This window comes from Excalfactoria chinensis, chromosome 1, assembly GCF_039878825.1.
Source record: "Excalfactoria chinensis isolate bCotChi1 chromosome 1, bCotChi1.hap2, whole genome shotgun sequence".
Lineage (NCBI taxonomy): Eukaryota > Metazoa > Chordata > Aves > Galliformes > Phasianidae > Excalfactoria > Excalfactoria chinensis.
The window spans coordinates 97,250,539-97,276,883 of NC_092825.1; the positions used below are offsets into that span (position 1 = coordinate 97,250,539).

The 26,345-nt window shown below is 40.9% G+C and overlaps 2 protein-coding genes across 5 annotated transcripts; one reads left to right on the top strand and one right to left on the bottom strand.

The window, feature by feature from the left end:
• Window positions 1–321: 321 nt before the first annotated feature.
• On the bottom strand, window positions 322–3,466 carry ATP5PF (ATP synthase peripheral stalk subunit F6). Of its 2 annotated transcripts, none has more exons than XM_072331858.1 (4): window positions 3,329–3,466; window positions 2,912–3,100; window positions 2,421–2,545; window positions 322–445 (listed from the first exon to the last, which is right to left on the bottom strand). In XM_072331858.1, exons 2-4 carry the CDS (start codon window positions 3,079–3,081, stop codon window positions 417–419), a joined length of 324 nt encoding a protein of 107 aa, XP_072187959.1. In that variant the 5' UTR covers window positions 3,082–3,100; window positions 3,329–3,466; the 3' UTR covers window positions 322–416. The 2 variants fall into 2 exon arrangements, with proteins under 2 accessions (XP_072187959.1, XP_072187950.1); XM_072331849.1 differs by having other exon boundaries at window positions 3,215–3,350.
• Window positions 3,337–26,345, top strand: GABPA (GA binding protein transcription factor subunit alpha). Of its 3 annotated transcripts, none has more exons than XM_072331804.1 (10): window positions 3,337–3,472; window positions 6,493–6,593; window positions 8,205–8,349; window positions 8,884–8,968; window positions 13,320–13,565; window positions 17,378–17,572; window positions 18,346–18,402; window positions 19,439–19,579; window positions 20,624–20,816; window positions 23,478–26,343. In XM_072331804.1, the coding sequence occupies exons 2-10, from the start codon at window positions 6,517–6,519 to the stop codon at window positions 23,704–23,706; spliced, it is 1,368 nt and encodes a 455-aa protein (XP_072187905.1). In that variant the 5' UTR covers window positions 3,337–3,472; window positions 6,493–6,516; the 3' UTR covers window positions 23,707–26,343. The 3 variants fall into 3 exon arrangements, with proteins under 3 accessions (XP_072187905.1, XP_072187896.1, XP_072187914.1); XM_072331795.1 differs by lacking the exon at window positions 3,337–3,472 and adding an exon at window positions 3,629–3,754 and having other exon boundaries at window positions 23,478–26,345; XM_072331813.1 differs by lacking the exon at window positions 3,337–3,472 and adding an exon at window positions 3,636–3,772.

The following is a 26,345-nucleotide window of genomic DNA, read 5'->3' on the forward strand; positions in this document are numbered from 1 at the left end:
TGTAAGTGAATCACTTATGTGTTCATTGATGTAAAATGAGAGCATTTGTGCCTATGCAGATCTATCATCTCCCTTTGGCTATGCTATGAGTTTAGAATTGTTTTCTGAATTGTTCCTGCAGAAACCTGGAATGTTACAAACTCGGGAAAGTAAAGCTGCTTCTGCACATATCACTCAGTTTTATAGCTTCCCAGCTTACCAAAGGGGTTGAGCAGTTAAAAGTGAGATATGCTAACTCAGGTACTTCACTAACTGTAGGAGTAGAAGGTCAGAGCTAACTAGAATCCCCGTGCACTCGAGAACTTGTTCACACTTCTGAAATCAAACTGAAACACTGCATTTATTAAGTTACAACTGATGCCATATTCAGCAACTTCATAGATGTACACCGTTGTCTGGAGGATGATATGAAGAAATCACTTTGGAGTCTCCTCAAAGTTGGGCTCTAAAGGAGAAAGAAGTAAACCAAGAGAGACATGTTAGTTTTTTTCTTATTCCAGTCTAAAACACAACAATTCATCTCATATTCAAAGAAAACTAAACATTATGCTATTCAGTATCTTTGGTTTTGGTAGCAGTGGGGGCTGCAGGTGTGGTAGCTCTGAGAAGAGCCCAAACATAGGTAAGAGCCAGCTCCCAGCTGGCTCTGAAAGGACCCACTGCTGACCAGAGCTAAGCCATGAATGACACTGTGTGTGCCTGTGGGAGAGCAGACTTAAAAAAGGGAAAAATGCTGTGCAGTTGGGAGAGAGGAGTAAGAAGTGTGAGAGAAACAAACCCTGCAGGCAGCAAAGTCAGGGCAGAAGGAGGGGTAGGAGGAACTCCAGGCACACAGCAGAAGCTCCCTACAGCTCAGGCAGGCCTATGGTGGAGCAGGCCATTCCCCCTGTGGTCCAAAGGTACTGTTTGCAGTAGATCTCCATCTGCAGCAATGGAGGGGCTCTTGGTGCAGTAGCTGATGAGGCCTGGAGGAGGTACAGTCCAAGGAGAGCAGCCAGAGGAACAGGGGAGAAGCACAGTGGAGAAGAGCTGGGGGAGCTGCCACCTGTGGGGACCTGCGTAGAGCACTGTGGTCCTGAACACAGGCCCTGTGGCACAGAGCTGTGTCGGAGCAGCACTTGGAGAACTGCAGCCTGAGGGTAGCGCATGAAGGATCAGTTTGGGAAGCACAGCATCCCATGTGAGGTGTAGAACAGGGGCATAGTGACCACAGAGGAGCAATAGGGATGAAACATTACAGACTGACCACAGTCCTCATTCCCCATTCATATGTGCTGCTTGAGGGGAGGAGGTAGAAGAGAATAGACAGGTGAAGGTGTTTTTAGTTTGCTTTTAGTTCTCACTAGTCTCTTAGTAGCTGCCAATAAATTGCAGTCTGTTTTTGCACATAACTATAATTGGTGAGTGATCTCCCTGTCCTTATCTCAACCCACAAGCTCCCCACCCTGCAATCGTATTTTCATCCCATCCTTCTGAGGAGGGTGGTGACTACAAAAGCAACATGGTGGTGCTGAGCTGCACACTGGTTGTTACACCACCACAGCACCATTAAAGGCATCGACTGCACTTTGAAACAAGTCTTATCCACCTCAGAGTTGTGTATATTAGCTTTAAGAAAGACACGGCCCTTGGCACCATTCCACTGCAATGTCTTTTATCAACACCTGAGCTGTTAAAAAAGTCAGTTTTTAAGTTTTCCCAGAAGAAATCAGTCATAATATTAGTACATGTTGGCCTCTATTTCCAACTTAGCTTTCAGACAACGACTAATAATCAAGCTCTTCTTTCCTCCTCGTTAGCACCACATAGCTGATTAAGTGAATGAAGTGCCCATTTTCAACTACACGCAGCAAAAGATAATTTCTACACTATAGAAACCATGAGGTCAAGTTAAAGAAAAAATTGCCTATTAATTACTACCCCATGCAAGACAGACTCAAATTGTGGAAGATTCATTTACTGTCCATGAAAGTTGAGTAGCGATGAACAAATAAAGCAAAAACACCTTCCCCACAGATTCTGCCTTCCCAGGCTCTGTGTCACTCCTTTCTGATTCACATGCATCTCTCTTCTACTTCACTGACAGTTACTTTGTGTCAGCTGGGTTGCTTTCTCTCACATCTTTTCCCCTCACTCCTTTCACAGCAGCTGCAGTGGTTTCTTTTCACTGTTTACTGAGTGCCTTAACACAGAAGTGCCACCAGAGTCACTGTGGGCTGACCCCTGTGCCGTGCTGGGTCCACTGGAATCAGCTGCAACTGTGTCCAATACAGGGACAGCCCCCTCTGTCCTCACTGAGGCTACAAAAACCTTGTCATATAACTCAAGTCATTGCTGAGTCCCAGCTGCCATCTGCTTACGGTCGGTTGGTGAGCGTGACCTTCCCTCCAATCAGAAGTTCAGTAACATGATGAACTCACCCTCAAATTTAAACTCTGGAAACTTGGTTAGATCTCCCTCTCCGTACATCCGCTGAAGTCTGGTGAGTGATTCATTCATGTCCTTCTGAAACTCAGGGCCTACATCAACAGGCCCTCCAGCTTGCCTAAAAAACAAACAAACAAAGTTCCGATTAACAGTTCAGTTCTATAAGTTTATATGGAAGTTCTACATTCACAGAATCACCAAGGTTGGAAAAGACCTACAAGATCATCCAGTCCAACCGTTCACCTATTACCAATAGCTCCCACTAAACCATGTCCCTCAACACAACATCCAGTCGTTCCTTGAACCCCCCCAGGGTTGGTGACTCCACCACCTCCCTGGGCAGCCCATCCCAGTGCCTGACCACCCTTTCTGAGCAGGTGTTCTCACGGCATTTTATGGATCACCATTCTGACGATCAACTCAAATAATTCAAACCATGTTCAAAGCTGAGCCACGACACACCTTGAGGCTCGGTGGAACTTACTTGCTTTTTGTGTTGTACTCCCTGATCTTGTCCAGAAAGAGCTTCTGAACCGGATCGAGCTCTTTGGCCTTATTAAAGGCAATGGCAGAGAAACCGATGTTTCTCCTCAGGTGAACAGAGACAGCGGAGCGAAAAAGGGACGAAAGTCGCAGGATCTGATGCAGGATCATGACGGCACGGAAGTTTTACCTTCAAACGATCAAAGAAAACACATAAAACGCACCGATAACAACGGCCTTCCCTAACATAAGCCGCCCCTCACCCAAACCGGCAGCCGTGAGGTAAAAGATAGCCCCGACTTACCGCTGTGGAGCCGCAGTCACCTTGGGACGGGGGAGGGGCGGAACGCGCATGCGCCAAGACCCGCCCACCCGCGCAAGGCATGCTGGGGTAGCGCGGGGCCTACCGCCGCCTTACCTCGACCCCCCACGGCCACGCGCAGGTCTCGCGAGTCACGGCGTCCGCCGCGCGGCCTCGGCCAGCCGCCTGCCAGGCCGGGACAGAGTAACGGACTAACGGCCGCCGGCCTGTCACCGCCGGAAGTAGGCGCTAAGCTTCCGGGTGAGAGGAAAGGGCTCGGCGCGGCCTCCCTTCCCCCCCCCCTCCTAGCTCCGTTCTGAGATAGGCGCGCGCGGGTGCCGCCGGGAGCTGTAGTTCCCGCTGCTGCGCGGGGGGTGGCGGTGTCGGCGCGCCCTCCCCGCCCGGGCCCGCGCTGGGCCGCGCTGCCCAATCCCGAGCGCGCAGACGGACTCCGCGGGGCGGCGGCGGTGGTGGCGGCGGCGGGAGCCGGCAGCGCTGCGAGGGCCGCGGGTGGGAAACGTGGGGCCGCTCCGCTCGGGGCCGGTACGTAAGGCGGCGGAGGTGGGTGAACGCGACGCGGCCTGGCGGCCCGGCCCGTGTTTTGTTTCCGTTTCTCCCCGGCGCCGCGCGTCTCATTTCCGTTTCGGGTTCAAACAACGCCGCGGCGCTGCGGGGAGGACGGGGGAAGCGGGAGGGCTGCAGGGAGAGAACGGGGGACGGCGGGGAGAAGCGGCACGTGGCGGCCCCGGAGGCTCCCCAAGCGGGGCAGGGCCTGGCCGCAGCTGGGCGCGGAGCTGGGCGCGGAGCGGCGGGCCTCCCGCAGGGCTGCGGCGGGGGGGGGTGCGGGGCTGTGCCCCATCCGGCCGAACGGCCTCGCTGCAGCTTGCTTTAGCCGTAAATACGGCTTTTGGCCAGCAGCGTGCGAGGGGATTTGGCGTTCCACCGGGTACCTTGGTGTTGTTCCAGGCACGTGCTGCGTGGCCACTTTTCCCTGCTTGGGTTTGTTTTCCAACTTTTGTTCCTTGGTAAGGAACAAAAAAACTGCAAACCGGAGTGACTTTGGCCCTTTTAGCATCTCTGTCTTAAACCCAGACTGGCTGGTAACTTGCGAGGGGTCCTCTGTGAAGGCCAGGCTGTCTGACTTGCTGCTGAGCGCACGTGGTGTTACCATTGGAAGTAATGTAGGGATGACTGTAACAAGTGTCCCCTGAAGCAGCTGAATCGTGGAACCCTCCCGAGAGCAGGAACATAAAATCACCAAGGGTGGACCTCCAAGATCATCCAGTCCAACCAACCACCCACCAACGCTTCCCCACTAAACCCTTAGTACAGCATCTAAACATTCCTTGTGCAGCCTCTTCTTTAGGTTTCACTCAGTTTGTTATCCCAAGGGGCTGCCTCTGTTGAATCCCTAGCTGTTTCATGGGACTGGTTATGTGAATTTTATTTGTATTTCATCGTTATTATATCTGTACTTCTTTATCACCACCACATTTAGTGCATCACATGCGATTCTTCTGCAAAGCTGGCAGATTGGAAAATATAATTAAAACAAAATTTTTCCCTGAGTTTTTTTTCCTCTAATGTTTGGTGAGGTATATAACCTCTACGAGCTGTCCCTGCTTTGCAGTTGCCTGAGGGGGATGATGAGCACAAATTCTGTGTTGCTCTTCTTGTTGCTTAACATTCTTTAGTTAGCGGTAGGCAGCTGACATCCCAGACATCATACCAGATATCTTTCTTTCAGAGAGTCTGCAGTTGGTTCTTGACGTGACAGTCCCCGCTCTCTGTAGTTAGTAGTCCCAGTGAGCTGCTCTGCATGAATTTGTTTTGTCTCATCCAAACATATGCACGCTTTCGGTCTCTGCACAACCCCTTAGCAGCCAGTTTCATTGGACTTCATGTGAAACCTTTGTTTTGTTTGAAGCATGCTGCTTGTTAATATGATCAGGAGTCTCTATTTTAGTGTAAGAATGCGTAACTGATTTTCTCCATTAGTCTTTCTCAAAGTGTTACCGACTTCACACATTTTGGTCATGTTATTCTTCCTCTTTCCACTCTGCTCACCTCTTGTTTGTGCTCAGTGGAACCATCTTTCTTCCCCTTTCCATGCCTGCACTTTGCTCTCCTCCTCTTTTTCCTCAGGGTATCCAAAAGTGTAATGCAGGCAGGAAGATGCAGCCGTGTAATGGTAAGAATACAAAGCCCTTAGGAGAGGGAGTGAACAGTGCCAGTCCAGCTGCCAATTTGAAATCCAAAATATATTGCCTTAATCTGTACCATTCCAGTTACTGTATTACTGTAATGTTTACTCACTGCATTTACCAGTACTGATTATTTTCTTTCATATATTATTCATTTACTCAATCCTTAATTTCTAAAAGTCTTAATAGTCAACCAGATCCCCTGTAGCAGATATCAGTTCTTTGGGGGATTGAATCAAACTTGTCTCTTCAGAAGTGTTTCCCATTTAGCGTGAAGACCATACATGAGATTAGATGAGAGGAGGTTGGGCTCCTTGGGCTGGCACTTCCATGTACCCATCCCGTGCAGCTAGGAGAGTTCCATGGAGCTATGTCTGAGAATGAAGCAGGTTCTGATGGTGAGATATTAATGAGGTGCTATTTATTCCTATCCAACCCTGGTGGCTTCTCAGAGATTGACGTCAGATACAGCACGTGATTTCTTCTGTTAGCACAACTAATTTCACATAACAGTTTTTGAAGGATGTGGTATGATGAACAGCTTGAACTTCTTTAAACAGTTTCTCTAAAAGCTGTATGACTTATTCATTTTAATAAAATGAAAACTTGTTACCTACGGTTGGTATGAGTTTAGTTTAACCCTGAGAAAGAATGAATCCAGGATGGAATCCTTTCTAGCCTCTTCTCTTTTGAGGAGAAAGGTAAACACATAGCTAAATCTAGATGGCAAAATATGCATTTGCTGTCCAAGAACTGTGGAAAATCATTTGAATCCAGTCAAGAGAAGCTTTAGTAGACCTATTCCAAAAGCAGTCAGTAAGTGGAGATGCACCCAAGAAAACAAGACTTTGGCCTTAGTGTTTGTTTTTGCTTAGAGTCCTGAATTTGCCCTGCGGAAAGTTTCTTTCTGGAACAGATATTGTCATCTATTTTGTGAGATCTATGTTAGGTTTTGGTTTTCCCAGTTGTTTAAAGAAAACATCTCGGTATTTCGTTTAAGGAATGTTTGATGGATGTAAATGATCAGCTTGTTTTGTTCATCTGTGACTTACAAGAAGAATTCTTCTTTGTTCCTAGCTCTGTTCTTAAGACATTTCAGCCATGACTAAGAGAGAAGCAGAGGAGTTGATAGAAATAGAAATTGATGGAAATGAGAAACAGGAATGTACTGAAGAAAGGTATGTATTGCCTTTGTTTTGAGAGCCATTAGACGGTGACTTATTTATGTTTTGTTTGTTTTACTGATTTCAGAGCTGTGTCTGTACACACTAAGTTCAGTTACTATGATTTATTATTGTGTAATGCTTCAGAGATGACTATGATTATGAAATAAGTGCAAGTGTTTCCTAGCTAGGTGAAAGTAATAACTTTTAAAGTGGTAGTAGCAACTGGATCACTGCCATCTGTGTTCCTACACTTGTTCACTTGATTGATTCTACAGATATTCAGCTTTTCTTATGGTTATAAAGGTCTTCGTTTTGCCTGTGCCCTCTTCAGTTTTTCCTTTACTCTAATTAAGGGATTGTTTTAATTTTTTTTTTTTTAATTTTTTTTTTAATGTATCTGTAGCTGCTATTGGAAACCAGTGTAGTGCCATCATAGAATATCCCAGTTTGGAAGAAACCTTAAAAGAGCACTGAGTCCAACTCTGGGCTCCACACAGAACCACCTGAAATCAAACCGTGGGTCTGAGAGCACTGTCCAGATGCTTCATGAGCTCAGGCAGGTTTGGGGCCGTGCCCACAGCCCTGTGCATCCCGTTCCATGCCCACCACCCTGTGGTGCAGCCCCTTTCCCTGCCCCCCAGCTGCCCCTCCCCTGGCACAGCTCCATGCCATTCCCTCGGGCTCTGTCGCTGTCACACAGAGCAGAGCTCAGCGCTGCCCCTCTGCTCCCTGTGAGGAGCTGCAGCAGCCATCAGGCCTCCCCTCAGCTCCTCTGCTCTGTGCTGGACACACCAAAGGGCCTCAGCTGCTCGTGCACTCTTGACCCTTCACCATCTTAAAAGATGCCCACAGTTCTTGAGGAGAGGCTGCAAAGCACAGAGCAGAGCAGGACAACCCCTACCTGTGCCCAGCTGGCAGTGCTGAGCCTGGTGCATCCCATGGTATGGTTGGACCTTTGGGCTGCCAGGACACACTGCTGACTCAAATTCAACTTGACTCCAACAGAACCCTCTAGCACTTTACTATAGGGCTGCTCTCCAGTCTGTGGTACTAGTATGCCATACTATTAAATCTTAGTTAGTTAAATCTCCCCACCTTTTATTTATTTTTATTGCTACAGAATTAATAGTAGTTACCTCTTTTCACGTATATAGGAGTATTTCTATGTGTACTTGTTGCAAGGAGGGGATATGTATTTTTTTTCCTTCTTTGTACCCTGAACTTTAAGTTTTCATATTTGACTTTTAGCGTGAATCTTTTAAATACAGTGCTTGTATGCAAGAATTAGTTCACTCAATGTGCAGGTCAATAATATGCAATACGCTAATCATAACTTAATATATTGAAAACTTATATCTGAAAGCAATCTTGATATTTAGCTTAGCTTCTGAATTGTGACACAGCTTAAAAAAAAAAGTTATCCATAGTATCAACAGGAAGAAATTTGGTAATTCACTGTACCCAAGTAGTTTCTCTGAATGGTATTAAAGTTTCATAGTCAGTATTAGTTTTTTTTATGTAGCTTATTTCTCACTTTTAAAAAATCTGTTCTATACCTACAATATTGTACAAGCTGTACTAATGTATAAGTAATGATTTATTGTGTTCATTTGGTACTCAAAGCATTGTTGAGCAAACCTTCACCACAGCAGAATTTGTGAATCAAGCTATTGACATCAATGAACCAATTGGAAATCTTAAGAAATTACTGGAACCCAGACTGCTGTGCTCCTTGGATGCACATGAAATTTGTCTGCAAGATATCCAGGTAAATTGCAAGGTTATAGAAGATTTAAGCTCTTACCACAGAGACATTATACTTCATCCCTTTCTTTTATCATGAAATTGACTGCTTTATTTTGTACGTTACAATATGGAGCTTAATTTTACATCAACTTCATTATTATAAAAGCATTTAACATGTGCTCATAAATTCTGTATGAATAAATAAAAAAAACCTGAGACGTTGTGGTTTGTGAGTTGGGGGGTCACACTCCCCTTACCCAACTACAAAGCGAGAGAAGATTGAGTGTAATGACAACATCGTCTAAGCAAAAACTCTTGAGGTAGCCCTTCTCATTTGTTGCTGTCTGGACTTCTGAGAGTCCGATCTCGTTTTGTGTTTGAATAAAGCAGAAAAAATTTTATGGTATTCACATGCATAGATAACATGTTATTTGAGAAAATTCCCCTCCCACATTTCTGCAGGCATCACAATATATTGATAGAACTGTTGTTATAACTTTGACTTACATATATTTTAATTCTTCAATTTTTTTAAAATACTTTTGTTTTTATCAAGCTGGACCCAGATCGAAGCCTTTTTGATCAAGGAGTGAAAACAGATGGAACAGTACAACTCAGTGTACAAGTAGTATCCAGGCAAGGTAAGCAGTTATATTTGTCTGCCCTGTGGACCATCTAGTACTATATGAATGCTTGTGAACAAAGACAATACTTATCTCTTTCTAGCTGTAAATGGATGGTCATATAGTGTCAGGATGTATTTTTCACTGTTTACTACTGTGCTTATACATACTACCAGTGAAAACAATTGTCATAAACTGACAAAAGCTATGCAAAATGTCTTACAAAACTTCATATCAATTTCAAAGTGGAAAAAAAAAATCTGGATCAAATAGTGGGAGTTATGTGGAATATGAAGCTTTCTTTAAGAGAGTGTCATTAGTCATATCAGGCCAAGTATTAAAGCAGGCAAAAGATTTTTGTCTAGCTGAGTGACAGTTGCATCTCTGTGAAGTGTGAGTTTGTGTGTTTTGTGTATTACTAGATTATGAGAGTAGACATTGTTACTTGAAAATGAATACGAAGGGCTGGAATCACTTTTAGCTGTTTTCTTTGGATGGGAGCTCTGAGTCAACTACTGAGGCAGAGCATTAGCCAAATTGGTAATGTTTGCTGATGCATAGTCTTTGTATTTGAGGTATTAGATAGGACATTTTTCCCCTTGTTGTTCCTCAGCAATCAGTAGCTTTAACTACTCTGCTTTGTGTCCTACTCCCCTTTGCCTCTTCCATATGCCTGGGTCAAAGGACTGCCTTCACTTTCACAGAGCCCAATGTAGTCGCCATTCACTGCGACATCTATGGATGTACATTGCTGTATTTTCAAATCCTCAGTGGCACTTCACATTAGTGTAGGGTATCTTCAATTATCTGTTCTTGAGTTACATCAGCAAAGCTGATGAGTAGAAGTTGGGGAGCACACTTTGTTTTCTTGTTATTTCAGTATCAGTTATACAGAAGAAAGCCTTTCTGTTTTAGTTCTACTTAAGCAGCATTCAACAGGATGTAGTTGGGCATTAAGTGCTAGATTGAATCTGCAGTTCTTTATGTAATCAGGATTGAAGTATCTTTCTTGTTTTTTTTGTTAAAAAGAAATGTCCTTCAGAGGATTAGACCAGCTGCTCTTAATTCATACCCCATAGCTTGTAGTATTCAGTGCTTATCCTTCCAGTTTCAAGAAGATGTAGGTGATACAGATCTTCATGATTAACTTCCACTTTCTTCCTACGATTTCCTTTTTTATTTCAGTGTGAAACTGAGGTACGTGACAATATACTTCAAGGACTTTTTCCCCCCTCCTATCCCCAGTTAGCCATAGAAGAAAATTGCACAGCAAAGGGCATGGGTATAAGTAATGCAGAGGAGATGGGTTTGTTATTCTGACAAGGACAGTGTGCCCTTGAGCCTGAGGGGGGGGGGGGGAAACAAGCAGATTCTTGTGCTTTCCCTCTGTTTCTTTTCTTTTTTTTTTTTTTTCTTTACGAATGATGTACCATTGCAAGATTTTTTATTTATTTTTGCCCAAATCATGTTATTTATAGAATTAAGCTAGCAATATTCAGTGATGCTAATCCCTGCTCTGGTTTGAACTCTCTTATTTCATAAGAGAATAATAGATTCATAGAATGGCTTGGGTTGGAAGGGACTTCAAAGATCATCGAGTTCCAACCCCCTTGCCAGCAGAGGCAGGATTGCCAGCTGCTGGATCAGGTACTTGGTTGGATTGCCCAAGGCCCCATCCAACCTGGCCTTAAGCACCTCCAGGAATGGGGCATCCACAACCTCTTTGGGCAACCTGTTCCAGATTAAAAAAACAAACAAACAAACAAAAAACACAACAAAAAAACCTTCTCCCTGATACATAATTTATCTCGCTTTAGTTTAAAACCATACCCCCTTGTCCTGTCAGCATCTACCCTTGTAAAAAGTTGATTTCTTTCCTGTTTGTAAACTCTTTAAATACTGGAAGGCTGGAATGAGATCTCCCTGTAATCGTCTGTTTTCCAGGCTGAACAAGCCTGGTTCCTTTAGCCTGTCTTCACAAGAGCAGTGCTCCATGCCTTGAATCATCTTTGTAGCCCTCATTTGAATCCTCTCCAAAAGCTTCACATCTTTCCATTGTTGGGGGCCCCAGGCTTGGATGCAGTATTCCAGATGGGGTCTCACGAGGACGGAGTAGAGAGGGACAATCACCACCCTCTTCCTGCTGGCCACCCCTGTTCTGATGGAACCAGGATACCATTGGTCTTCTGGACTGCAAGCTGGTTCATGTGAAGTTTGTCAGCCAAAACCCCCAAGTCCTTTTCAGCAGGGTGGCTGTCAAGAAGTTCTCCTGGTTTTTATACATATGTGGGATTAATATGACTCAAGTGCAAAACCTTGCACTTTGTTGCACCTCATTGGGTTCTCATGGGCCCACCTTTTGGGTTTATCAAGATCCCTCTGGATGACATCCTTCTGCTTTATCTACCACACCACTCAGCTTGGTGTCCTCAGCAATCTGGCTGAGGGTGCACTCAGTTCCGTAGTCTGTGTTGTTGATAAAGATGTCAGTACCGGTCCCTGGGGGACACAGCTCATTTCTGGTCTTTACTTGGGCATGGTGCCATTGACCACATTGTGGGTAATATCAGATTAACATTTTGCCATCTTTAAAAGTTGATAGATGTTTTACCTCGGACTATGACAAAAGTGATTCTGACCTTTTATTAACTGTTTACTTAGAGAAAAGTAAAAGCAGACTTTTCAGTTTGTAGATTCCAGTCCTTGAATTGTTGGCATACCACATATAAACTTGAACAGGTCAAGGCAGTGTTTGTGAATTAAAGTATTTGCACGTGCTGTTTGTCTTTATCTCAGTTCTTTTACGTATAAGATGAATGTTCTTTTGAACAGATACTGCTCTGCATGCTTTCTGAACGTATGACTGAGCTAAGAGGTTACTATCCAATTCCTTTGAGAATTTGTGATCGTGTGCATGTATATGTACTGTATTTGTAGAGATTTCATGACTGAGCAGTGATTAAGTGTGGGAGGTGCTTTTGATTTAAATACCTGATTTAATGCTCTTTTAAGTGTGTAATTCCTCATTTGGCTGCTCTCTGCACTGTAAGTAGGCTTTTATTATTACTTTTAGTATGCATAAGAGGGAATGTAGCAAACGTGCTAATTTAGATTAAAGGTGTGGCCTCATTTATGCCCTCTCTTTTTGGGTATGGTTAATACCCAGGGAGTTAGAGAACAAAACTGGATTGCCTGTAGTCCTACACTGGGATATTTTCTGCGTTCAGGCAGTTTGTAGTGATTAGGCTTGTACAGGAGGCAACATTTGTATGTATCTTGATAGCAAACCTGCTTGAATTTTCGTATTTTTGGACCAGTTTATACTTTTGGGATGTATTACATTTTGTCACATTGTGTCCTACAATTACCATGCTTTCCAAGGAAGACTGGATAACTGCTTTCTTATAAAGCAGATAAAGGGGGAGATGTGAGAATATGGAGACAAGCACAATGAATTGTATTAGGCTAGGTGGCAGACAGGTACTTGACCACACTGTTACTTCTAAGTTGACTGCTCTACAGAGATTAATAACTTTTATCTCCTTGTCTGTATTGTCAACAAAGCAGCAGATTCACAGTTCCTGTGACAGGGAATTATTTTGTGTAGCAATGTTGAACTGTTTGTCTCTTAAAATCTTTTTTCTTGATTTTCATTTTTGAAGATTAGAAATAGAACCTTAACCCTTAAAGTTTTCCTTTACCCATTTTCATACAACTTTCAAACAAGACTCCTCTGCACATGTCAGTCTTCTGTGACCTATTTTAAATGCCTTCTATCCTAAGTGAGGTGCTTATTTGCTTTGTCTTCATGTGTGCTTCTTCATCTAAGCAATTATTTACTAGTTGTCAAAAACTATTTCCACTTCCTTATTTTCACATTGCAAAATGAATGCGTATCTTCCCACTCTGCGGTCTAATATCTTATTTGACAGAATGAAAACCAACAAACAAAAGATTGATAAAGCTGAATACCTGAAGGACTTTATGGTCTTGCTTAAACTTGTTGTTGAATGCACTGTTTTCTGCAGGATGCTGTGGGAGAAAAGTTTGCTCCTGACTTGAGAGACAGTGGGGAAAAATTGCTAACGTTGGAGGAAGGCAGTAGATGCTTATGGCTTATTTGTTTGTTCTTGTTTTCCCCAGTATGTTTCTTAAAGAGCAAATATTTTGATCTGTGCCAGAATATGAAACTGTAACACTGGGGAAAGAAAGTAGGACAAATTTGTGTTCACTTTACTGGGATAGTCCTTATTTAAAGACACCTGCAGAAGTTCAGTGATGGTTCTTCCATATAATGCTTCTTTCCAAAATATGTTAACACTTAACTAATCAATTGTTCTTATATTTTCTTTGTTTGTTCTATATGTAGGGGCAGACCCCAAGTTAAATATCCTTGAAATCGTGAAGCCTGTGGAAACTGTGGAGGTAGTGATTGATCCAGATGCTCACCATGCAGAAGCTGAAGCTCACCTTGTAGAGGAAGCTCAAGTGATAACTTTAGATGGAACAAAACACATTACAGCCATTTCAGATGAGACCTCTGAACAGGTGACACGATGGGCTGCAGCACTGGAAGACTACAGAAAGGAGCAGGAGCGTCTTGGAATACCCTATGGTAATAATACCTGATGGTGAATTGTGTGTTTGTTGGGTTATGGAGGTGGGGGCTGGTTCATAGAATCATGGGTCAGCCAGGGTTGAAAGGGGCCACAGTGATCTTCTAGTTTCATCTCCCCTGCTATGTACAGGGTTGCCAACCACCAGATCAGGCTGCCCAGAGCCACGTCCAGCCTGGCCTTGTTTCTTCTGTTTCTTTTAGGGCAGGAGACATTTTTTTTCCTTAAATGATAATTACTTTGGGTTCTGTAATTCAAGTGTTGTGATAGCTCATAGGCATGTTATGGATAAGTGCAGTGCAGCTCTATTTAGCTCTATCTTATGCAGAAATAAGTAGAATCGGTGCTTCTAATATTTCTATTAAAATGATGCTTTTTGTTCCAGTACTCCCTTTATGTTGAGTTGTTAGAAAGCAGTTTTCTTCCTCCTCCGTAAAAATGCACGTTAACAGTAAAGCTCTTCATGTATATCTGAAATCAGATTATACTTAGTACTTGGTGGGGGTTGCTTCTGAATGTCCTGAAACAAATTGTTTTGTGAGTTGCAGCACACTGAGTATATTGTAAGCTCAGATGTTGCACGGAAAGCCATGCTTGGCTTCAACGTAGTGGGGGAGAAAGAAAATTCAGAGATGAACATAAAGATTCTAGTAAATCATCACTTCTTCTGAGTTAGCGTTGATATGAGCAGGTTGCTAGTTTATTGTTACTTTAGGAAAAGCATCTCTGAACTCCTGCTGAGGATTGAGCTGAAACCGTAGGGTGGTATGGGTTCTTTTTTGACCATCATCATGTTCAGGAGATTATCTGGCTGAGTTGCGTGTTCTGACTTGCAGAATGCAGTGCACGGTTGAGGTATGTTCAGCAAATGAAACCGTACTCTATAAGCACAACTGCAGGATGAGAGGGTATTTGGAAAGGGAAGTTTAGAAGTGCTTAACAATTCCAGTGTAGTTACACGTCTTTGCAGTATCTTGCCAGTATTTAAACATATTTTTGATAACTAAAGCGTGGTCTTTTGATACCTTTTAATCGCTTTCATTGGCAAGTATTTCCAAAATAGCTCTTATCATGCTCTGTCTGTTGATAGTTACGGACTTGATGCAGAATGTTTGTAAAGATATAGCGCATTATCAGAACAGAGCCTGACATTTTTCACCAAGCTCTCCCATATACAAAGAAAGCTATTGAAAATCATGTTGTTATGGTGCTCAATAATGTTGTTACTAAGCTTTAATAGTTCTGTTGCTTTAAGTAAAACCCACAACTGTGGCTGTAGATGTTGAATGTCTTTTGTGTCATGGGCGTGCAGATTTTCCAGGAAGATTGTACTAGTTTACTACAGCAGAAATCTTTGTATTAAGAATCATAGAATCACAAGGTTGGAAAGGACTTACAAGATCATCTAGTCCAAGAGTATTAAAGTTTGTTTGTCAGTGTTAAGTTCCCAGGGTGTAGATACTTGAAGTGAGGCACTGCGAAGTTATGACACACTATATCAGATATTCTGATATGATATAGTACATAGTCCGAATTTCTGAGAATGTTAAGGTTCTTATAGAGACCCCAGTAAAGGCTTTTCAAATATTTCTAGATGCGTATACTTCAGAGAGCTGTGAGTTTTGGTTGTGTGAAGTTCTCTGAAATTATTCATTTAAATTATTTATTGGATCTTTTTATAAGACCTGGTGTGAAAAGTCAAATCCAATCAGTAAAAAATCATCACCTGGAAGGATTTGATGTCTTTGTCCTGACAGGCTTCTCTGTTTTGCTGTGAATGGAAAGTTAGCTTTTAGCAGACGTTCAAAATGTTGTGTCTTCCCTCTGTGATGTGTTTTAGTGGGTTTTGCCAGAGACTGCAATTTCTCAGCTGTTAAACGTATTTCTGCTGATGAAATCCAGATGCTTAGTACTGTAGGAAAGGTTCCTAGGTAGAATGAAAGTATTCATTGGTATGAGAAACAAAGCCATGAGAGGTATTCTAAAGGTAAGATCCTTTTGGTGTGGCTTTTTCCAGAGGATTACACTATATGGTTTTTGGTAGCATTGATGAGAAATGATGCAATGTTACTGTTTTTTTGTTTGTTTTTTTTATTAAGTGAAACAGAAATTGTTGCTTCTAGTTTATAAATATTAACTTAGAAAGCTTTGGGTTTTTTTGGTTTTTTTTCTGTTTTTAAAAATCTTATTTGGTGTATAATTTACAGATTCTATGAAAAGACCAAGGAGATATTTTTAAGGTTGGGAGAGACCACTAAGATCACCTGGTCCAACCCACTGAGATCACCCTGTCCAACCATCAGTGTGTTCCGACCATTCCCACTAACCTCACCCTCAGTCCCACTTCCACAGAGTTCTTGAACATCTCTAGGAACAGTGACCCCACTTCTCTGGGCAGCCTGTTCCAATGCCTTACCACTCTTTCTGAAAGAGAAGAAATTTTTCCTAACATCCAATCAGTGTCTCCCCTGGTACAACTTAAAGCCATTACCTCCTGTCACACTTACTGGGACAAGAGGCCAACCCCCACCTTGCCACTTCCTCTCAGATGCTTGTAGTGAGCCACAAGGTCTCCCCAGAGCCTCTTCTTTGCCAGACTGAAAAATCCCAGCTCCCTCAGCTGCTCTTCAGACCCATCACCAGCTTTCTTGTCCTTCTTTGGGTGCACTCCAGGGCCTCAATGTCTCTTTAAAGGGACCCCAAAATAGAATACAGTGCTCAAGGTGTGACCTCAGCAGTGCTGGGTAAAGGTGTGATCACCTCCCTACTCCTGCTGATTATCCTCTTTCTGATACAAGCCAGGGTGCTTTTGGGCATCTGGTCACGCTGCTGACTCACATACAGCTGACTGTCAACTAATAACCCCAGATCATTTTCCTCTGCAGAGATTTCCATCCACTTTGCCCCAACCCTGTAGTTTTTGTGCATTGTTCTGATCAAAATGCAGAACCCAGCAATTGATCTTTACTGACCCTCATACAGTTAGCTTCAGGACAGTGATCTGGACTGTTGGAGTCAGCTGTCCCGTGTCCTTTACCAGTCAATTGCCCACCCTTACCTCCTCACTTGGGAAGCTGAGTGAGAAAGAGAAGGCCTCAGTGCACTGTCAGTTCTGCTTAGTAGTTGCTAGAATGTCAGTCTGTTGTCAACACTTCACTTGGTTGCAAATCTAAAACACACAGCAACACACAGACTGCTGTGGAGAAAATTAATTCCATCCCAGCCAAACTCAGTACAACTGTGATTTTAAGTAGTTTAGAAACTGGGATTATGTTGAGTGAATGTAGGATTTAATAGTTCAACATTATCACGCGCTTTTATGATGAAACTCAGATATATTTCTTCCATAACTATTTCATATTATAACATCACACTTTTTTTTTTTTTTTTTTTTTTCCCTAAGGAAAATCCCTTTATTGCCCTTTCCATCTACCTGCCAAACCATACCATTCCATTAGCATTTTAAGAGAAGTCCGTCTTTCCATCTAGTCAAATTCAGTCATAAGAATCATGCCTCTCCTTCATGTTGTACAATAGCTTGTCTTAAAATAAATGCACAGTTGAAAACATACCCTCATTGAATCTTGAATATAAGCACTGACTGACCTAGGAACAGACTTTTAAAAATAAAATAAATAAAAAAGGTTGGACCTTCAGGAATTGTTTAGAAACATGATCTCTAGGTTATGCTTCCTTGAATCCCATGGCTCAGTGGCCACTTGTATTTCACTGTATGTCTGTAACCTCACAGAGAAGGGATCTCACAGTTTGTTATGGATGTATTGCGGTTTCATTTCTTTGTTTTTTCCAGACCCTGTGCAGTGGTCAACAGACCAAGTGCTCCACTGGGTTGTGTGGGTGATGAAGGAGTTCAGCATGTCAGACATAGACCTTAATGCACTCAGCATTCCTGGGCGCGAGCTCTGCAGCCTCACTCAAGAAGACTTCTTCCAGCGAGTCCCACGTGGGGAGATTCTATGGAGTCACTTGGAGCTTCTTCGAAAGTGTATGGGAGATTTTTCTGTAACTGGTTTTACTTAACTCACCCTTTTCTCTTATTTATTCTTAAAATTAGTTGTAAGTAGTTGTTTTTCCTCTGTTTAATATTAGCAGTAAAAATGAGAGCATCGGCACAAAGTAACAGGAGGTGTAAGCAAGAATGTCTGCTGTTAAGAAGCGTGTCTGTGTGATGAGCAGTTACCCCATTGTTCATCAAACTTCATAACTAATATGGAAGAAGTAGGGATTGATAAGTCCTTTGTGCTTTTGTTTTTAAATTAAAATTCCTAGTTTGTGCATCTCCTGAATTTGAGAATGTTATGATTAAATATTAACAAGTGATTTAGTGTGCATCTCTGCCTCACGTAGAATTGAAGAGCATTAAGCATAGGCAGTTAAATCCTTAGTCTGCACAGCGTGACTGATAAGTGATGCATTTCTATGTGTATAAATATGGCCTCAGACTTACCATGTTTGCATGTAACCTGGCAGACCAAAAAGTGTTTCTGTCACATTTTACGTTTTATAGCTAAAGGCTTTTAGGTATGTAGAATGCAAAGGGCTCCTGGAAATTCACTATTGACATACTTATTTCTAGAAAATAATTGGTAAAGCATTAGATTTCTGCATACCCATAAGACCAGGAGCTATGCATGTCTTTTCCAAACTGATAGACAATGTTGGGCTTTTTTCCCCTCTGTGAAATATGATTTTTTTTGATTTTCAAATGATGATAAAGGTAATGTGTTGAGTAAAGCTCTCTTTCTTTCTGACCTGCAGATGTGTTGGCTAGCCAAGAACACTCTGGTGAAATAGCAACTGTTACTATTGATCAGCGTAAGTATTTCTGCCAGAAGTTAATTAATACAATTAACTGCTTGCGAATTTGATGCCATGATTCTGTGCTATGCTTTGATGTACAGCACTGTAATAGTATAACAGTAAGAAAGTCACTAGACAGTGTAGCTTTCTTCGATGAGGTGAGGAGGGTGCAGTCTAACATTTAAAGCAACGCATTTGATTTCTCAGTATTTCGTTACCGGCTGAAAGATGTTGTATGTCTTGAAGTATGAAAGTTTCTAACTTATATTTCAGATGATAGATTTTTCCATTCTATTGAAATAAGATCTTAAGGTTGCATGTTTGAGGTCTTGATGTTTGTTTTGGTATTTTGGGTTATAAATTGTGTTAATGAATGGATAAGTTAAAATGCTTTTATTTCCAAAAAAGAAAAAACTGTTAAAAAAAGGAAAAGAAATTGAAGGCATGTGTGAAAGAGAGGACTTGCTTGGAAAGTAATACAAGAAAAATATAAGAAACTCCTTTTAGATGTAATATGGTGACATCATTGATTAAAACTGATGATTTTCAGAGGACTTGTGAGCAGCTTATGCATTAAATAGACATGTACAGCATCCTGGGTCTGTGTCCAGTTAAATTCGCCTAGAATGGGACATTTGAGTCCTCCAGTCTTCGTTGCTTGTTTGAATAGCAGGCACAAAGTGACTGTAGAGAGGAGTGTGTTAAGGTAAATAACAAGGGAACAGCATAAAAATGAAATCAAAGGCATGAGTTTTATTATGTAAATATGTGAAGCGCATAGTAGTAGACTAAAGCTAATGTTTTATCTACAACATGCCATCTCTGCTACAAGCCTTTAAACACAACTTCTAATAGAAGTGGTAAAAATTCTTTAAATTCTTAGTCTTGGGATTTAGACAGTGTGCATCTTTTTAGTGAAAGGTTAAAAAAAAAATAAGAACAACCCTAGCTTTTGCTGTTACCATATAGACGATAAATAATTTATGCCTATGCATCTGATGTTTCTCTGTCTGTTTGTAATTGATGTGCTGCAATGTTTTCTGCTTTACAGCTGTGCACATTATTCCAGCATCCGTACAGCCTGCTACCCCGACCACCATTAAAGTAATAAACAGCAGTGCAAAGGCAGCTAAAGTACAGAGAGCTCCAAGGATCTCGGGGGAAGATAGAAGTTCCCCTGGGAACAGAACAGGTATTGTCTACATTGTTTTTAAATGCAAACGTGGTAAAAACTCATGAAGTTGAATCACAGTTTTATAGGATGTGTTTTTGTCACTCTGGTTGCAAGGTTTTTAGAAAATAAAAGTACATACAGATATAAGAAGGGACTGTATCTAGAAGATACATCACAAGCATATGCAAACTTGTTGGTTGGTTCACTCATATGCCATTTTTGCTTTGATATTCTCCACTTCTGTGAACTGATGTTTAAAATCCCTAGTTCTCCTTACCCTTACATTTTCCTGTTTTGAAACTCTGTGTGAGAGTCCGTTATTGTCATTCAGGGGTTCTTAGGCCCAGAATTTATCACCTGACATCAATGGGAAAATGCTGTTTGTCCCTTTAAGTGTTACGTCTGCTCTCTGTATCTCATTGAGAATTTAGTAATTTAGCTGCAGATAGTTGAGTTAAAAAGAAACCTTAAAGACTGATTGTACGTGCAAGGTGATATATTGACTTAAACTGTGGCTCGTGGGTCTTTTTTCTCTATTTCTAATATTACATGTAGAAAATCAGCAAAAAGTGATAATTATATATATATATATAATGTATTTATACATACATATATATGTATACATACAGGATATCTATATATATATATCCTGTATGTATACATATATATATGTGTGTATATATATATATATATATAGCCTGTATGTATTTATGCCTGAAGCAGAATAAGCAGATCATGCTTAGTCTATTTCAGAATAGATGTGTTCTTTAAATGATTATTTGTACTGTTAGATAATGTTTTTGTTCCTGAGTTGTAGGAACAAGTTTATGAGAAGTCGTAGTTTCTTGTATAACTGAGTTTCTTTTTGCGTAGATTGATATCAAGGACTTTGCAGGAAAGTATTTCTTTTGTTGTAGCAAAGGTGAAATCAACCAAACGCAAGCTCTCTTTTCATTGTATGTTTTGCATTGGTTTGCTTTAATCTTTTGGATGAAAGTTGTTTGCTTCGCTGAGAAAATGAAAAAGGACTACTTAAAATGGATCTTGTTCCTATTTTGACAGGAAACAATGGCCAGATCCAATTGTGGCAGTTTTTATTAGAACTTCTCACTGACAAAGATGCTCGGGACTGTATTTCTTGGGTTGGTGATGAAGGAGAGTTTAAATTGAATCAACCCGAACTGGTTGCACAAAAATGGGGGCAGCGCAAAAACAAACCCACGATGAACTATGAAAAGCTTAGTCGGGCTTTGAGGTAAGAAACTTCAGAAACCGATCAGATGTTTACTTACTCTTGACTACATTACCTTGAGCTGTTTTAATAAAGGTCCTAAATGTTTTTGTGGGCTTTTTTTTTTTTTTTTAGTAAGGCATTAAGCAGTTCCTGTAAAGCTACTCCTTCCTGTTAGATTGTATTAGTCTTCATAGCATTTACGCATCTAGTGGTGTGTAAACAGTACTTGTTAGCGGGGAAAGTTGCAGGAATGTTTGAATACTCTGAATTACTGACTTTTATATTTACTCGTTTCTGTTCTTCTTTCTCATATTATGAGGAACATTCTTCTGTAATTATTGGTTACAGGTTTTCTTCATTTCATCATGACTTCTGTAGTTTGACATTGGTAAAAAGGATTTGTATTGTTGAATCTCCATAGGTGATACAGTTGAGGGAGCAAGAAGGAATGCAAGTAGCTCTACTTCAGATTTTTTTCCTCCAATTAATTTGGTCTCTAGGAGCATGAGAGAATTCATACGAGCTGTCTTAAATCATTAGGATGGTATTTCTTATTTCTTATTTGGATACGGTGAATGCTATTTCTGTTGGTTTTTGAGAAGGGTATTTGCAGCATTAAGCAACAAATATTTAAATAGTTTAAGGGTAAAGTTGTGTATTTGTTGATAAGATTGACTTTTAATCGTTTCCACTTCTGGCTATGTTATTTTTCATAAAAGGAAGTAAACTCATCTAGCATTGTTTAAAAATTACCAAATTGTCTATAAGTATATCTCTGTGAGAAATAATGCTGGAGTGGTGGTAAACGGCTTGATGTCAAGATGAGTTGTCTCCCTCAGGCATCATCACTTAGTGAGCAGTGCTCTTTAACATCCTAATCAATTATATTGACAGTGGGATTGAGTGCACTCTTAACATGTTTGTAGATGACACCGAGCTGTGTGGTGTGGTCAGCATGCCTGAGGAATAGGATGCCATCCAGAGAAACCTTAACAGGCTAGAGCAGTGGGCCCAGGTTAACTTCGTGAAGTTCAGCAAAGCCAAGCACAAGGTCTTTCACCTGAGTTGTGGCAACCCCTACTATCAATACAAGCTGGAGAAAAAAAGGGTAGGGCACAGCCTTGCTGAAAATGACTTGGGTGTACTGGTGGTTGGACATGAGCCAGCAGTGTGCCCTTGCAGCCCAGAAAGCTGACTGCATCCTGGGCTAGGATAAAAATAAAAAGAGAGAAACACGGCCAGCAAGTTGGGGGAGGTGATCCTGTATTCATGAGGTCTCACCCAGACTACTGCATACAGGTCTGAAGTCCTCAATAGAGAATAGTCACAGACTTGTTGGAGTGTATCCAGAAGAGGGCCACAGAAGTGTTCCAAGGGATGGAGCACCTTCCCTGTGAGGGTGGGCTGAGAGAGCTGGGGCTGTTTGGCCTGGAGAAGAAGTTTCTGTGAGTCAGTATAAGAGGAGTTTTACAGATTTAATTCATTAACTGGAATATAAAAATCACATTCCTCAAAATCTTGCTATGTTGCACTTGACATGTTTTCTAACACTTGAATGTCTGAAGGGATCTTTAATGCCTCTTACTACTGCTGGGATAAACACTGTTGCCAAGCTGAACTTTTATGAAAACAAAAAATGGTAACATGTTTTGTTTATGGATGTTCTGAAATTACTGTGTCAGCTTTGATTAGTGCTGAAAATGATGTTGTTGAGGAACATGCTCAGTCTTGCACCTAGCTGTGGGAAAAACAGTTTTTGTCATGAAAAGTGGAGGAGCAGTTTGTTGTTATTCATATAACTTAGATATCGTGCAATCAGCATCCATTTAATTATGCTACAGCAAAGTAAGACTTGAAGAAAAAGTATTAATGTCTTCTATTAATTTGACACGATTCAAAACATTCTGATAGCTAGTAAAATGCCCATGCCAGTTTAGAGAATTATGCATGTGGTTTTTTAATAGGCAAATGCCATAACTAGAACCGTATTCAACATATATCTGATCATATGATTAGACTGTGTTGTCATATACCCTCAATTCTAACTTGCTTGTTTATAGTGTAGGATGAAATTTGGTTACGTTCTTAGGAACTTAACCTTTTGTCTTCTAGGACTGGGGGAAAATGGGAAGTATTTTTACTTAGCTTGATTTTGCTGGTGAATGAGAAATACCTTTGCCTTTTTTCTTATTATTCTGTTTAATACTGTACAAACCTCAGTGCTGATTTTCAGGCTGCTTCCAGCATAAACTGTTCATCTCAGAAAAGCAGAGATGAGCAAAGAAGGCAAGAAACAATAACGAGGGGGAGGGGAGATAATACCTTCTGACTAAGGCAAAGCACTGTATAAACTTCCATCCCTGTTTCTCCAACTACAAGCTGTTTTTGAATTGATCTAGCTTAGAAATGATAGTCTTAGTGCTTTCTACAGCTTATAAAAATAATTTTTGCTTTGTTTCCCTTTAGTATATCAGGGTGCAATTGGCAGCTTTCAACACTCTTCTCTTTTTTCGTGAAAGAAAACACCCAAAGTTTATCTTGATGCATTAGATTACATGAGAATCTCAATGTGAAAAAGATTCTTATTTCAGCATCCAAGTGTCCTTAAGTAAATGACTGGATGTGTATGGAAGTTACAGGTTCTGAAAACTTAATTTGTTTGTGTTGTTGTTTTTTCTACAGATACTATTATGATGGAGACATGATATGCAAAGTGCAAGGCAAGAGGTTTGTCTACAAATTTGTGTGTGACTTGAAAACTCTCATTGGATACAGCGCAGCAGAGCTGAATCGCTTGGTCAGAGAATGTGAGCAGAAGAAACTGGCCAAGATGCAGCTTCATGGCATTGCACAGCCAGTTACAGCAGTAGCACTAGCTACTGCATCCCTGCAAACAGAGAAAGATAATTAAGCACTAGGACCTGAAAGTGGGAACCCATGGCCTTTCCTATATAGCCAGAGAAGTCGCTTTTACTTTTATCTGAAATGGAAGCTGCTTCTTTTTCTTCACAATACAATGCCATGCATGATTTTCTACAAAGAACTGGGACTTACGTAAATTTGGATCTTTTAGCAGCATATGTTTCAGTGTAAGGGATCACCACAACTTCTGCAACTCCGAGTCAGGGCCTCTGTGATACACAGTCTGAAATTGGTGGGGAAAAAAAAAGTTGAACTGGTCAGTGTTCTGTGTTCCCAGCTCTACAAAATAATTTTTGCAGTGCTTTTTAACAGAAATGAAGTAAACGCAGGCTGATCAGTTGTCTGGATTGGGTTCTTTCTGGGTTTTTTTGGTTCTCTGCAGAGCTACCAAATTGAATTTGATGCTTTTAAACACGTTCGTCACCCTCATCTAATCAAGCAGAGCTGAAAGGCACACCAAACATGACAAAGCATCGGGTTCTTCTGCCTTTATAAGGAAAGGAAACTAAGACTAGGCAGAACTGAAGATCTGTGCTGAAGAAGGAGATCCAGGTTTAGATCTGGCTTAAATGAAAAGCCAATTATGTGTATTTCATTGTAATATGTAGATAATCTGCATTTATGAGGGCAAGTACTAACCTGTTAGAAGACCTTGTTGATGCTAGCCATATAATATAAAACAAAACTTCTTCCCCCACCATCCTCCCATCGGTTGATTTGAAAACTTGAAAAAATCTCCCTCACCCAAAGAGCAGTCTGCTTTGGTGGGTCGTTTTGTTTGCTTGTTTTTATGCTCTGTTCTGCCAGGTGCTTTATACCTGCATGATAGCAAACCCTAGTGACCGAAGACCTAAGTTAATCACAGTCGTTATCCCTTGCTCTTTAGAAACAAAATGCGAGTTGAAAATACTTTTGAAGAGGACTGAAATTTAATTTCCAAATTATTGTACAGTCTGGCATATATAAAAGTGCAAAGATGTGTAATTTTTATTTGAAATTAATTTCTTTCTGAACTTCAAATGATGTTTCTGAAGCTTCATAAGCCAAATGCACGCTCCAGAGCTGGGTACAATTTGAAGTATGGACGATGAATAGAAATAGTTGGAATGAATGTATTTTGAATGTAGAGAGACTGGTATAGAGAGAACTTCATACAAAAGCGCAGTAAAAAAGTGGACTGCAGTGTTTAGAGTTTCTACACTTATGACTATTTCTTTCGATGTCTGAAAATAGTATAGTTTTAGTTCCGCCCTTCTGTGTTATTAAACAGTGTAATTGTTACAAGGCGTATTTCCCAACTTTTTGTAACTGAACACCCTGCTGCCGCTAACATTTCACAGTTGATTACAATGCAAATGGTAAAGGGAAGACCTTTAATTCAGCTACCCTTAACCCTTAAATAAAAAGTGCTTGTACAGAGACTTTGTAAACATAAAATGTACTTGCATGGTGAGTAGCGAGAGTACTGGGTTGTTGTTCTTAGGCTGAAAAGGAATGGTCATACTGGTAGCCAGAGGGCAGAAAACACAGAATATTCATCTTTATTTTAAAGATGCGTTGAGGACAAAGCTGCTTGCTTTATAGGTGCGTGTTCATTTGCAGATGGATTTTGGTTAATTAAAACCCTGGCATGCATTTCTAGCTTACCTTTTTCATTACCTCCATAACTGTAACACTTTCTTGACAGATCCTGTCATCAATTCTTAATATTATTTTCATTCTTGGGTGCTTAAAATACTCCATCAGCTAAGCATGTTGATTTTCTTTAATGAAACCTAAGCCATGAGCAAGGTATGTGTCTGTCATGAGAAGTCAACCATCCATCCACTTCTTGCTGTTAAAACAGTCCAGCTCTGCCAATTAGCAAGTGCTTGAGATGACTTATGCAAATAGGTGTAGATTTTCTTAGTAAGGTGAAGCTGATCGTTCAGTGGCAGCAACTATGTGTATAACATCATGCCTTTACTAAACAGAAGTCCAATACAAGTCACTAGCAGACTTCGTGTAAGGCCTTTTTGTTAAAATACAATACAGAAAAAGAAGTTAAAAATAATATATACTGTTTACTAAACCTAACTGGACTGTGGTAGGATAAACTGAAGTTGAAATGTAATATCAATTATTTCTCCCCCTGAATGTTCTTTGTACGTGGTAAGCCCTCTAGGGGAAAGTTCTGATACCACACGTCATTTGTAAATACATCTGCTTGTTGGTTTGGAGCTTTTCAGTAGGCATGCAGTTCTTTGGGTTGTTTTGGTCATCCCTTTTTCCGCCTTGTTCTAATTTAGCAAAGAAGCAGTCTTTCAAAAGGTATGAAATCACTGTAGTGGAGGGAGAAGCCTGTGACTAACTTCATGTCTTCAATGAAAAAAGGATGTAGAATATCTTGTTGAGAGTTGTTCTGATGCTGCCGGATGAGAACACAGAAAGAATATTCCCAAATTTTTTGTAAAAGAGAAGGTTTTTTGCATACTTTTTAAATAAAGACACTTATACTCTGCTGATAATTATGTATTTGGTTTGTGTTTTTCATTTTTTCTGGTAATTTTACATGAAACAGTTATTTTTACTCTAAAGTATTTGTGTATAAAATGTCAATATAGTAAAATAAAAATGTTATACAGCCAG